The sequence below is a fragment of the Mastigoproctus giganteus genome, chromosome 13 (genome assembly GCF_048544385.1).
Source record: "Mastigoproctus giganteus isolate SK-2022 chromosome 13, ASM4854438v1, whole genome shotgun sequence".
In the NCBI taxonomy this organism is placed as follows: domain Eukaryota; kingdom Metazoa; phylum Arthropoda; class Arachnida; order Uropygi; family Thelyphonidae; genus Mastigoproctus; species Mastigoproctus giganteus.
The window spans coordinates 159124226-159138599 of record NC_143587.1 but is presented as its reverse complement, the minus strand read 5'-3'; the positions used below and the strand labels follow the sequence as shown (position 1 = coordinate 159138599).

The following is a 14374-nucleotide window of genomic DNA, read 5'->3' as shown; positions in this document are numbered from 1 at the left end:
TGTTTCAAAGGCCAGCGGTAAATGTCCTCTGTTTCCGATGAACTTCAAAAAGAACTATACAATGGGTGGTATAGCTTGTAGCGGTCTTACAAGTGTATATACATTACAGTATTTTTAGATGATGGCGGTGATCAAGAAACTAATTTATCTAGCTTTGGGGCATCGGAAGAGAAGAAAATCGTTCCAGTTAAACTGTACTAAAGAATTGTCAAATCGAAAAGCTAGGATGCAGAAGGTTTTGGCTGCAAGTAATATGAGTTCTAATTCACAATTCGGCTTTAAAAAAGGCTCCTCCACCGAAGATGCCATCAGAAATTTGGTGAATCTATGCAAAACTACAGACAAAAAATACATGATGGTTGTTTTTATCGACTTTGAGGGCGCTTTCGATACACTCTGGTGGGAGAGCGCCCTCAGGTCACTTCGAGAGGCAGAATGTGATGATTTACTATATCAGGTTATGAGATCTTATTTTTCAAATAGGCAGATAAAAGTCATCTCACAACACTTGGTATTTTCAAAATTCATTTCCAGAGGATGCCCACAAGGCTCGGTCCTTGGGCCTCTCCTCTGGAATTCTGTTTTAGACCAGTGGTTACTAAAAGAAAGTCAAATTTGCAATAAAATAGCATTTGCCGACGATTTAGCGCTGTGCATACCAGGCAGGTCAAGACGTATGCTAGAAACACATGGGAAAGAAATCCTGGATGATTTGCTGGAATGGTCTAAAATAAACAAATTAAAAATTTCTGAGACGAAAACTAAAATGATGATCTTCAACAATAAATTGGATTATAACAGACCTCCTAAACTCCATATCAACAATGTCCAAATTCCTTATGTTTCTCAAAATAAATATCTTGGTCTCATAATTGATGATAAATTTTCTTTTATCCCCCACGTAAAGAACTTAGCTGAAAAGATTAACAAGTTTACTGCCAATGTGATTAGGCTCTCAAGAGCTGAATGGGGTATAAAGCACAAAACTTTGGCATTATATTATAAGGCTATATTTTTGCCAATTGTAGTATATGCGGCTGCCATATGGTTTCCTAGGGTTACTCACGTCACAGTGAAGGCCAAACTCTTATCATTGCAGAGAAAGATGATATTGGCAACACACAGATGCTGCAGAACGACATCAACCAATGCTTTACAAGTGATCTCAGGTTGTATTCCGATTGACCTTTATGTGGCATACCGAGGCATGATTTCTAACTTAAAGAAAGGTTTGCCAACTCAAATCCTCGACATTGCAAGTAATCCGGCCACGGACATTCGGCAGGAGAAAATTAATCTTTGGACAAAATTCACTGAGAAGTGGAAATACAGATGGCAATCCAGTGAAACGGGACTCACTACCAGGGAGTTCATTGAAGATGCAACATTTGCTGTAAATAAGAAAGTTATGGGATGGTTTTATCCTTCAATGACAACGTCGTATTTAATTACTGGACATGGTTCACTACGGGATAAATTGTGTAAATTTGGACTCGAACCTGACCCTTTGTGTTTTTGTGGGGCTGTAGAAGATTGGAGGCATGTTCTGCTTTACTGCCCGGCTTATGACGACTTCAGACAAGAACTATTTAACAGCACTCAACCTATTAGGACTGACAACCTCGATATTTTGATTCAAGATGCCAAGAACTTTGCAGCATTCCAATCCTTTTCTGACAAGGTGTTTAAAAGAAGACGCACCTTGTTTACTAATTCTAGAAGTGGACAGTAGAGTGATGTGTTCATGAACTTATATTTCTACCTTACTAGGTCAAACAGCTGTTAACTTAGAAACCAACTGTTGTGGTCTTAAATTAGTAATAACATTCAATGTATATAATGGTATTAACTATACATATTTTTATTTTATTTTAACTTTTTTTTTTTTTTTTTTTTATTTATTTATTTCTTTTCTTTTATTTTATTTTATATTTTTTATTTATTTATTTATTTATTTATTTTTTTTATTTTATTTTATTATTATTTTTATTTATTTATTTATTTATTTTTTTTATTTTATTTTATTATTATTTTTATTTATTTATTTATTTATTTATTATTTATTATTATTTCTTTTTTTTTTTCCCTCGGGTTGGGCAACCTGAGAGCTCCTGTCCTTTGGTATTGCACTCCTTCCACTGGACGACAAATTAGTGCAGCAGCACTAGATAATAAAAGCAGGCACAACTACTCAAGCCTAGAAATGGGCAGCGATTGACAGGGTGTTGATTGCTGTAGAATGTAGACAGTTACACTCTCTCTCAACACAGAATTTCCAAGGTGGAGTTCGACTAAACGTCTAGGTGCCACCCAAAACAAGTACATCCGCATACATACACACATAGTATATCTTTTATTGCTTGCAAGTGAAGCTGTATAATTAAAATTGTTTTTATTTTTACGCAGAATGCGACGATTGTAAATATAAAGTGTTTGTATCTGTGTATATATGTAATAAAAATGTATGTAAATAAAAAAAAAAAAAAAAAATCGAAAAGCTAAGTTATTGGAAGAAGAGGCAGTTGACAGACAGCGAAATATGTGAATACCAGTGAACCTCTGCAAAAAAAAAAAAACCCACCCCTAATATAAGGGTGATAAGTATTACAGAAGAATTGATTCGTGGGATGGAAAGAGGTGTTTCATTTCGTAGCATTATATTGTCTGTTTATAAAATTCAAGAAGAAAGAAAGACTAAAATACTAAAACAACTTCAGTTTCAAGATTTTAGAGCTTCAAACATAAAATTTGGCTTAATTGAAATAATATGAAGTTGGGAGAAATGCTTTGTCCTTTCATATGGTTTTGCGGACACCAGGATTACTGACGATTACATTGACGTCCTTCCCCAACTGTATGGCAACAGGATTTCAAATGGCCAAATTGTATGGCAGCAACAACTTCCAGCAGACAAACTACTTCATGAGTTGCTCGGCAAGTTCCCTTTCAGTGCTGTGCATATACCATTACATCTTTGATCGTGGAACGCCATACGCTCTTCCAATCTGATAGGCATGCTTGGGTATGGAAGATGCCAAGGGAACGCTTATTACCTGAGTGTGCGTTTGCTAAATGTGAAGTTGGCAGGAGGAGGAGGTATCATGGCCGCGGGTATTTCTCATCATGGTGCAGATTAGGTCAAATAGAGGTTCATCGGTGGTCACGATTAGGTAAACCTGTCCATTTAGTCGAAATAGGCGGTCGTCTAGGGTGAGGACGCAGACTGCACGGTCCGTCTAGGGTGACATTTGCTGGAAGCTAGTGTAGGGCTGATTCTGCACAAGATGGAACATTTTACATTGACGTTCTGGATTATTCTGTGCGCCACACTGTGGTATGTTATCGAAGCGGCCATTACACTCTCTAATATGAATATGACAACCCTCAATATCGTAAGCAATGCTGGCCGTAGCCGAGTGATCAAACGTTAGGGCATACTATTATACGCGATTGAATTCGTGGTTCTAGCCCGTATGACTGCTAAACATGTTGTTTCTTGTATGTTTTTTTCTCTCTCTCTTTTTTAAAGGATATTTTTTTTTTTCACGACGTGGCTGAGTTAGTCGGTCTGAGGCGAGGGTTTTTTATCTTCCGGAAATTCCGAACTTTCGACAGCAAACGGACCGAAGAATATATACACGCGGTTGAAGACGCACGATTGATAAAATTTGATGTAGTCAGTCTTAGTTGCTTATGTGTTCTGTTCCTCCTTTAAAGGAAGAATGGACCACAATACTACCAATTTCTAGCAGAGATTAGAAAATTCTTTCAGAACATGCTGAAGCAGTTATTATTAACGCTATTCATTTCTTTAAATAAGTATTTTTTTTTTTTTTCATAACAACATTATTTTACAAAAATTAATGGGATACCATGAATTTTGGTAAAATAGTACAGTTTATGTATGTACAACTCAAATCAAGTAAAATTCCACAAACACTTGATCTAACCTGAAAAATATGCGTATCCTGAATTTGGTCCTGCCACCATTTCTGGACTGTCATCCAGACCGTCTGGTGACATGCCAGGCCGTAGAGGTCGCATAGCTCGACGAGGACTTCGGAAGAAATGACGACGGGCTCCTAGGGTACTTAACTGTTTCATCCGTCGTTCTTTAGACCGACGATTTTGGAACCATACCTACAGGAAAAAGAAGAAAACCGCTAAAGTGCCATCCTGCCCTCCTTTGTTCCATTGTTATCACTCGTATTTATCATTTGTAAACACTGATTTATAACGCAACACTTAACAAAAATGAAACTTTAACTTAACAAAACTTAACAACACTTAACAAAAATGAAACCATTTTTTGTAATTGTAGGGGTCCAATTCGTCAGTACTCTGAGATGCACATTAGATGTGTAATTAGACTACAATATCTTTCTCAGTTTAGATAATTGAATAACCATTATGTATTTATTTTTATAACCATCATCAACATACGCTAGCTAGGCGTATACAAAAGCATAATACGCTAGAATTTTCTCTCTTGGGGAGAGAGAATTTTCTATCTGTGTTTTGATAGAGAATTTTCTATCTGTGTTTAGAAATAAATAACTAAAAAATTCTCCGTTTTATTTTTGTTTATTTATTTGTCTTAATGGCCGTCGAAATATACGACCGTAGCAGACAAGTACAGAGCTTATACTGCGTATTCGAATCTGCGAAATAGGGTAAACTCCTCTTAATCCCATGTTTCCATCCCGGAGCATAAACAGAAAATGTAATTTACACAAGTATACACCTCCTTTAACGACATTTTCAACCTTCCCTTATTACGCTGTTCTTTAGTTAGGCTGTTTTTAATCCCCCATATATACAAAATAGATGTTTACTTCTCTTCCTACTATTGCATTATAATTTTATATTTAAAATTTACTACCTTCACTTTCAAGGAACATATCTCTAACATGGGAGTGTATGGAAAATCGCTATTCACTTAACAACTCATTTTGTGGGAACCTAACCCTGTCATTAATTGAGGTATACTTGCATTACTCAAATTAAAAGAACATATTGTGCCACAAATCAAAATTTACATACATATTCCTTTCAGAAAACATGAGAATGATTTTATATGAATAGTATGTTGTTTCATAAAATATACACTAAAAGACAGTCCCTCGACGTAGGCACCAGTATGAGATGAGGGCACCTTCCAGTGATGCTAACATCACTGGGATCAAACGCCCACAGCTTAGGATATAGGCTGGTATCATAGAAATCAGATGTTTGTCGTGTGCTGCGACGCTTGGAAATTTGTAATGGGGGGGGGGGGCTTCTTCCTTGAGGCGACCCCTACAAATTTATATATTGCTTGTGAGGCAGTGGGCATCCCTCTGGGCTTGGTAGAGAGCCCGGGCACCGAACCATAATAAACTCTCGTGAATTCTGATGGTATAAATATTCATTCTGGGATCCCAACAATGTCCCTATCTGAAGCGTTAAACATAAATTCTGATAATGCTAATGCAGAATTGAATTGCCGGTTCTTTTCTTGGTTATCGATCATATACAGTATTCAATAATTGAGAAACTTACTGGCAAAATAATTTTTTTTTTCCAGAAAGGGCAAGGTAATCCATAATTTGTTAAGATTCGTTCAGATCAGCTCTTCCAAATAATCAGGAAGTTACCCATAACAGTAACACCATACGAGTATAAAATGCTAAATTCGTTTACAGGTGTAATTTCAGAATGGGTTCTCCTTGATGTTTTAGAGGAGGAGATCTGCTATGAATTAAAGTCTCAGGGAGTTAAAGCAGCAAAAAAGGATATTTGCGCGTAGGGATGGCAATCTAGTACCAACAAGAAATCTCATCCTTGTTTTTAATTCATCAACATCTCCGTGACGGTTTGGTATTTACATTGTACAGTATGGCCATGCATCTTGAACCTTGTATGGTGTTTCAAATGACAGAAATATACAGGGTGTCTCAAAAATATTGGTACAAACGTTTAGGGGAGGTAGGTAACATCTAAAGGAATGTGAATCGCATAGGAACCAATAACCGGAAACGTCATGGGAAAGTAGTAGCAGAGGCACAAGAAGCAGATATGACACAAGAGAGTAATTAGTGGCAAACATTTATTTGACATAATATTAACAATGGAGTACGAGATGGATGCATTTCATGATGTTATAACAGATGCTCAAAGGTTCCACCATGAGACGCGATGCATGCATGACACCGACGCAGCATGGATTGCCGACATGGTCGAACACACTTAGAGTTTCTTTGACAGTAGCAGCAGCGCAGACGAATCTCGCCACGAGATCCATTTCCGTCTCCACAGGTGATCCATACACAACAGATTTGAGGGCCCCCATAGAAAGAAATCAAGGCTCGATAAATCAGGTGAGCGTGGTGGCCAGGCAACGGGTCCACCACGGCCAATCTATCGACGCCCAAAACGCCTGTTCAAATGGTCACGAACACACCTTCCATCATGGGCAGGCGCCCCGTCATGTTGAAACCAAATGTTGCGTCTCACATTTGCTGAAACATCGTCAAGTAACCCCGGTAGAACTTGTTCAAGAAAGATCCGATATTTAGCGGAGTTCATGCGGGATGGTAACAGGTATGGGCCGACCATACCTGCCCACACATTTCTTGCGAAGCGATGTTGTGTCGCATTGGGGCGCACACCGTGGGTTGTCGTGAGCCCACACATGAGCATTGTGCTGATTGAATAAGCCTTCCCGAGTGAAATAAGCCTCATCAGTGACCAAAACATATGCTGGAAAATTCAAGTCTTGAACACTTTCTTGGAGAAACCACTGCGCAAAAGCCACACGTGCAGGATGATCTTGGGGAGCAGTAAATGAACCCTTTGGAGATGAAAGGGGTGTAAGGAATCGTCGTGCCAGACACGCTGTACACTGCAACCAGACACTCCTAAGGCAGAGGCAACGGCACGTGTGCTGGTAGTAGGATTATTCTGGACGGCATTCAACACACTTTCTTCCATGGCGGGAGTTCGCGTCGAACATGGTCTGCCCGCACTGCTCCTGTTACCTCTAAATGACCCATAATCGCACAAATTTTGATGCACACGCGCAAACAAACGGTGGTCCGGTACATGTCTGTCTGGAAAGCGTTCTCCATAAATTCGTTGAGCGGCTCGTCCATTGCACTCTGCTAATCCATACACTAGGTGCATGTCTGCCAGCTCACAGTTCGTATATCGATGCATGCTCTTCGTGCGGCGACTACTGCTTGAATGAGTAAACCAGAAATTTTCCCTCTCGCAAACTGATGAACAGCGCCGTGTACCGACTTAGGTGACGTTTCTGGTTATGGGTTCCTATGCGATTCACATTCCTTTAGATGTTACCTACCTCCCCCAAACGTTTGTACCAATATTTTTGAGACACCCTGTAGACATTCGCATATCGAGGGTTTAGGGTCAGACAACGAACTCATTTTGTAGTAAACGTTTTTGTAATTAACCAAGAAAAAATAATTTGACATTTTCTTGGTTTACTGGAATTGTGCTTATAGCCCATGATGACTTGTAAAGCACTACAGAATACATTTCTATGACATGATATGCATTATTTGTATAAAGTAAAACTAAAGTTGTCTCAAAACAAAAATGAAATTTTGTAGGTAACGTTGTCTAACAATAAGCCCTCGATATGGTCTTTCGTTATGGTGTTGATTGTACCCGATGTGGTGGTGCTAAATAGCCGAAAGCAAGGCATATTCAAATTAATTTCTGTTAATTGCCAAGGGGAGTATTGTGCACATATGCAAGCATGCTGCCAGAGAAGGAAGGGGTAAGAATAAGTAAACTGCACAAAGTAGAGCTGAATATTTCACACCAAGAGCGAGAAAACCTTTCGAGCCTAAGTGGATTTGCAGTAAATAACATCAAAACCACTTTAAGATACCGCCAACTGGCACGATTCAGTAAAACTAATACTGGACAAACTGTACCCGCCTGACACACTGAAGAGGACCTCCCAGAGCATATTGCCACCAGAGAAGCCAATGCCAATTATGTCTCTGATAACAACACGAACCCTTCACGTTGGTGGAATTGGGGACCACCCTTAAAAAATTCAGCATCAAGAAGTGTCCCTGTATGGACTTAAATGGAATATAGCTTCACCCTCTATCTCTTTAAGATGGAGGGTGAAGCTATATTATCCTATATTATCCACTCTATATTCTATTACTTTACAATAAATACTTAATGGACTCTTCCCCAAGCCCCGGAAAGCTGCCCCCCCCCCACGCCTTATTAAAAAGTCACACAAACAGCCGACAGATCCTCGCTCTTTCCGGCCAATAGCGCTTCTGGCTAACTTTGACAAAATCTGGAACGCCTCATAGCAGTAAGAACTACATCCTCTTCCAAACACAGGGACTCTTCTTCTTCTTCCCAATATGGGTTCTCAACGCGAAGTTAATGGACTTCGCCCTCGCAGAGGCCCCATGCTGTACATGTGGAGAGATCCAAACCCGACAACATCTCATGTACGACTGTTCGCAATACGGGATCTCAGGTGCATCCTAATCACGAATATAAGATACCTCCCCAAAGGACAAGAGTTTCACCTACTGGATTCAGAGGAGGAATACAGAGCCCCGACCAACTTCGCTCAAAAACTCTTCTCAAGAAGAACGCTAAATGCAATATACCAGGAGTGAAAGACGACCAGCCAGATAACAAATCAAAACATAATTTCGGACACACCCCGGAATGATAATTATGCGGAAGATATATCAGCTTTCTTGCCTAGGAATAGTGACGGTGCACTTCCTACAATGATACGAACTTGTTGGTACATAGGCACGGTTTCTTGGTTCCAACACTGGAACTAAGAAACCCTGCCATTGTGCCAACAAATGTACTGATCAAAAGACATTCAACCTGGACGGGACACTGTCCCACGAGAAACTCTACTACAGGACATGATCTTATATGACTACACTACGACTGCTGCAGCCTCGCTGCCATGTAGCCAAATGGCGATCTATATCAGCTCCCTTGCTTGGTACCTTTTTTTTCCTTTCCCCGGCAGGGGGGAGGAGAAGACGGTCTTCCTGTCTTCTCTCTCCCCTGCCACCCCATATACTTCGCCTGGTGGGGCATGCCTTACTGACCTGGGATTGCCTTCCCTATCGACCTCATACTTCTGTCTTTCCCCCAGTCTTCAGTCTCTCCCTCCTACTCTGACTAATACGCCAGCGTAAACCCCACACAACTAATCAAAATTAACGATTTCTACATTGAAACCTCAACCACATCGCTTTTTCTAAACTTAAGTGTCCTCCGTTTTTTTTTTTTTTTTTTTTTTTTAGGTCCTTGCCACTGCAATTTCAGGAAATTAGGCGGAAGGATCTGCCAGAGTGAAAATTATCTGGTCTGCCTCCATGAGGCATAGTGTGGACAACGTTGGGTTCCAGCAGGGATCTAGCGGCTCAATGCCCAGAGGAACAACGATACATAAGACAACACTTACAAAATCCATACACTTTTAAATCTCTGGCCTTTACAGTGAATGTTATACCTACAATGAAAGCAACGCAGAGATAGGGGAAACCCCCTGGTGCCGTTAGACACGAACACACTATACACTATGGTTTCACACCAGGACGATCCTGTTAGGAAGCCCTCTTTGACGTTACTCTCCATATTGAAAGATCACACACCAAATTTGAACTCGCCATCTTCGTAGGTTTTGAGGGAGCCTTCGACAATGTCTGGTGGGACAGTGTCCTGGAACGCCTTCTCTTTGCCAGATGTCCCACCTAGTTATACAAACTATACCAAAGCTATTTCACCGAACCTACTGTCCTTGTCAGATATAAATCTCACGCTGTCACCAGGTCCATCTTTCGGGGGTTCCCCCAAGGCTTAGTTCTGGGGGCCCCCTCGCTTGGAACATGGTCCTTCGCGACTGGCTTGCTCGCACTTTCGATAGGACCTTAACATCGTGGTCTCTGGTAAATCAAGGCAAGCCACTGAGAACAATGCCAACTGGGTCCGGGCGGACCTCCAATTCTGGACCGTTCTGAACAAGCTCAAAATAAATCCAAATAAAACGAAGATGATGCTTTTCAATAACAAACTGGAGGAGAATCGACTTGCAGAGACCTCAGGAGGTCTCCGCAAGTCAAGATCTCTGGCTTCTGACTTCCCATTGTAACACAGGCCAATGTCCTGGGTGTAGTAATTGAACATAAAGTCAGTTTCTTTCCTCACCTACCGAATTTTAGTACCAAGATAAAAAGATTTTCCGCATCCATCTTAAGGGTCTCCATAAATGAGTGGGGGTTGTTTGAGCAAACGCTCCTGCTTTATTACAAGGCAGTCTTCCGATCGTCTCCTAAGCGGCGGGGGTCTGGTTCCATCGTGTTCGACTAGACAAAATACGGGACAAGCTCAACTCTATACAGTGGACTATGCATCTCGCAACCCACAAAACCTGCCCTGCTGTCTCTCCAGCAGCTATTCAAGTGATTGCTGGTACCCTACCTCTGGATCTGCACATTGTTTATAGACGCCTCACCTTTCGCATGAAAAAGAAAATACCGACCACTATCTCCAACCTAGAACTAAACCTAAACACAGACCCAAAAACGGAGAAGGCCCGTCTGACAGACTCTATGGAACACCTCCCCCAACGGAGCCGTTACAAGACACTTCCTTCCAGATGTAACCTTTCCAGCGTCTAAGTCAGTTAACTCATGGCTCTTACTGAGTCTAGAAACCTCATTCCTAGTCTCAGGACATGGATCTCTGAACGAGAACTTATACCAGTTTGGCTCCACCCAAACGAGCTATGCTCCTGCGGAGCAAATGAGAATTGGAAACATCTACTCTTTGATTGCATCCTGTATATAGAAAAAAATATTTTTTTATTATTTTTGTTTGTTTTCTTGTATTATTCTAAAAAAAACCAGGGGTTGTTTTTTTTCCCTCTGGATTGGGTCCCCGGAGAATCCTGGCCCACTTTCTAGCAGCACCAGGTGGGTCAGAGTCTCTTTTGTGATGGTACGCGCCTTACAGGGAATAGCCCACCTTCCCGTGGTGGTGTGGACGAGCACCTAGAATCATCTCTCCAGGTGACTGATGCTTCTGAGTAGCCAAGCGGACAGAACACACACACACTACTCACATTTCTGACCCTTTTACAGTGGTCCTGTTCTTCACAGAGATTCGAGGTGGAGTTGAACTGACGTTCTAGGAGCCGCCCCATACGAAAACACACGTCCACATTGAAGAGATCAAAGGTGTTAGCCAGGAACATCTGAGGCTAGTGAGGCTTAGATTGTTTCATAATTAGAGGTGCGAATTACTGTTAGTTCTTCTTGCTGCCCTAGAAACTGAGATCATGCTCCATATATCAGGTCGGTCCATTCGGCCAGAGGTGAGAGTATGCACGTTATTGTCTACTATAAGCTGTCTCTAGGATTAGTGTGCAGCTGTCACCAAGGTTAGTGTGCAGTATCCCTTCAGAAATGGTAGGCGGGTTCCCTATAACTCTATTCAACCATCTCAGAATCCAGTACTCCATTGCCAGAAATTTATTTAAGTGAGTGCGTCAGGCTGAAAATCACAGCACCGAAGCATATATCGAGGTGCCTCGGTACATCATTTTTCATATTGCAAAGCAAGTTTTCGGTGACGAAACCCATCAGTTAATATCGGGTGGCACACATAGGAAAGAAGGGATGTCTTTTTCATCCGACGGAACTGATTCAGAAAAGTGAGCTCTCATCAAAAATAACACCAACTTCCTTATGTGAACCAACGGCCTTATTTTTGTTTTTAATATCTTCGTGAATGACATTTGTGTTGATTTTTGCTAGTTTAGATTGAATCAGATTTTTTCCAGCTGGTAACAATTTTCTTTGCAGTTCTCTCACTGATGGTGGCGACCTGTTCAGAATTATCCGAAACAGTGAAACTTTTCAAGTAATTCGGATATGAGAAGAAATTAGGATGTCTTGATAAAAATTCCAGACCGGCCCACCTCCTCGTGCTGAGGACGGGTACCACTTTGTTGCTGCCCGGTTAAGGTGGCACATACAAACCAGACCTGGTCTTGGCGCATTATAGCCTTAGTTGGTAATGCGCCAATAAAATCAAAACGAACCAACATACAAACCACATATGATTTACATTTGGCCAAACCACAGCATTCTATAAACAATACAATGATAATTGGTGGAGCTAAACTCTGTTTCAGGTGCCGCCGTTATACTGAACAGTTGCATGTATACACGCATACATGTTTTTCTTTAGAGACTCTGAGTCAAAATTTTATTGTTATTTTATTTTATTGTTTTATTGTTATTTATGGATTTGTATGAGATGATCTATAATCAGGAGTTTCCCTGCAGAACCGGATGATTGTATAAGAAAAGTGTTTGTATATTTAATAATAATATAAAAAAAAAAAAAAAGACCGGCTGCAAAGAGGATAGCGGAAAGACTTTCTGGGGGAACATCCCTAGACACAGAGGTACTCCACTGAAGATTTTGGTCGTACGGTGTCTTAGCAGCAGTATAGTTCCAGCGTCTTCGGAAAATTCTCCACAATTTTAAAGTATTGTTTCAGGATGTGAATGAGGACAGGATGATATAATCTATCATATGCAGTCTGCATATCCAAGAATAAAATGCGATGAGATTCTTATTAATTGCTGTATCTTGAAACTGGTCTCTAAAAGTGAAGCTGACCTGGTGAATTACTTTAAAATAAAAAATAAGGTAAAAGTGCAAATGGAGAAAATAACATCTAAATACCCAGAGGATTATTTCTCATTTAAAATTACATTTGATTATAATTTACTTGAGTTATTCTTATCTGAGAATAGCTTTCCTGAAGGTGTTGTGATTAATTCTTTTACATTCAAAAAGTATAAGACAAGAAGAAACTTTAACAAAAATCACATCACTAATATTGAAGATAACGATAATATAGCCCCAAAGCAATTAAAACACACTTCAAGAGGACAGCTGCCTCACATAAAAAAACAGAAATAAATAATCTGTAAACAACCATTTTAATATTTATTTACAAAATGCTAGGAGTATTTTAAGCACAATTAATAAATTACCTAACATAATTATTCAAGATTTCGACATTTGGGCCATTACAAAAACTTGGTTATTTCCTGATATCAATAATCAAGAATTTTGTTCTGACAATTTCCATCTTATCAGGAAGAATATAGAATTCTGAAGATAGGTGGGGCAGTTGCTTTTTTTTATTAACAAAAAGTTCAATATTTTGGCACAATCCAATTTGGAGGAATTTGAAAGTATAAAGGTAAAAATAAAAGTTTGTAAAAGTTCTTGACTGTTGATTTTATTATATTTACCTTCATCTGTTCTAGTTTCTACAATAACTAAACTTGAGACCTACATGGAGTCAATTATTAACACTCTGTTAATATGGATACTAATACAATTAATATTGTATTGGTATTGATCTTGGTAAAACACCTCCTACTATTCCCAACACGCTCCATTTAATCCTCCTGTGGACTTCCGTCAGAAGGATTTTGACGAATCTTGAGACTAAGGAAAGCTCCAGGTCCCGATGGTATTTCTCCACTTGTTCTCAAAACCTGTGCCCCTGAACTTACTCCTATTCTTTGCCGCCTTTTTTCACTTTCTTATTCCAAAGGTGTTTTTCCTTCTGCTTGGAAATTTGCTCATATCCAGCCAGTTCCTAAAAAGGGTGACAAATCCCTCCCATCCAATTATCGTCCCATTGCAATTACTTCTACTCTTTCTAAAGTAATGGAGAAATCAATTAACAGCCAACTCTTCAACCACCTAGAAACCTTCCATCTGATCAACGATCGCCAGTATGGATTCCGTCAGTGTCGATCCACTGGGGATATTCTGGCTTATGTTACCCATTTATGGACTAATTCAATGCAACGGTTCGGTGAAACACAAGTAGTTACTCTTGACATCTGAAAGGCTTTCGATCGTGTTTGGCATAAAGGTCTTCTAAACAAGCTTCCATCTTATGGTTTGCCAACTGTTTTTTGTAATTGGTTATCCAGTTTTCTCTCTGATCGCTCACTGAGGGTAATGGTAGATGGCTCTCTGTCTTCTAACTTCTCCACTAATGCCGGTGTCCCCCAAGGTTCAGTTCTTTCCCCCACCCTTTTCCTCTTGTATATTAATGACCTTCTTTCATTGACTGGAAATACTACCCATAGTTTTGCTGATGATAGCACATTGCATTCCACTTTCCAATTTGAGAAACCTTGCCCTGCTCAATCAGCTTCAACTTCTCGAAAATCTGCTACCAATTCCTTAAATGCCGATTTTCAGGTAATTCTCCAGTGGGGGCAAAAACAACTTAGTTGATTTCAACCCTTCTAAAACTCAG

The 14374-nt window shown here is 40.1% G+C and overlaps 1 protein-coding gene across 2 annotated transcripts in view; it reads right to left on the bottom strand.

The window, feature by feature from the left end:
• LOC150076550 (LIM/homeobox protein Lhx1-like) overlaps positions 1–14374 on the bottom strand; it is a 499435-nt gene that overhangs the window by 63214 nt on the left and 421847 nt on the right. For both annotated transcript variants that reach the window (XM_090388106.1, XM_090388107.1), the window contains exon 4: positions 3951–4140. In XM_090388106.1, the coding sequence (XP_090244232.1) occupies positions 3951–4140 (190 nt within the window). The remainder of the gene's footprint in view (positions 1–3950; positions 4141–14374) is intronic.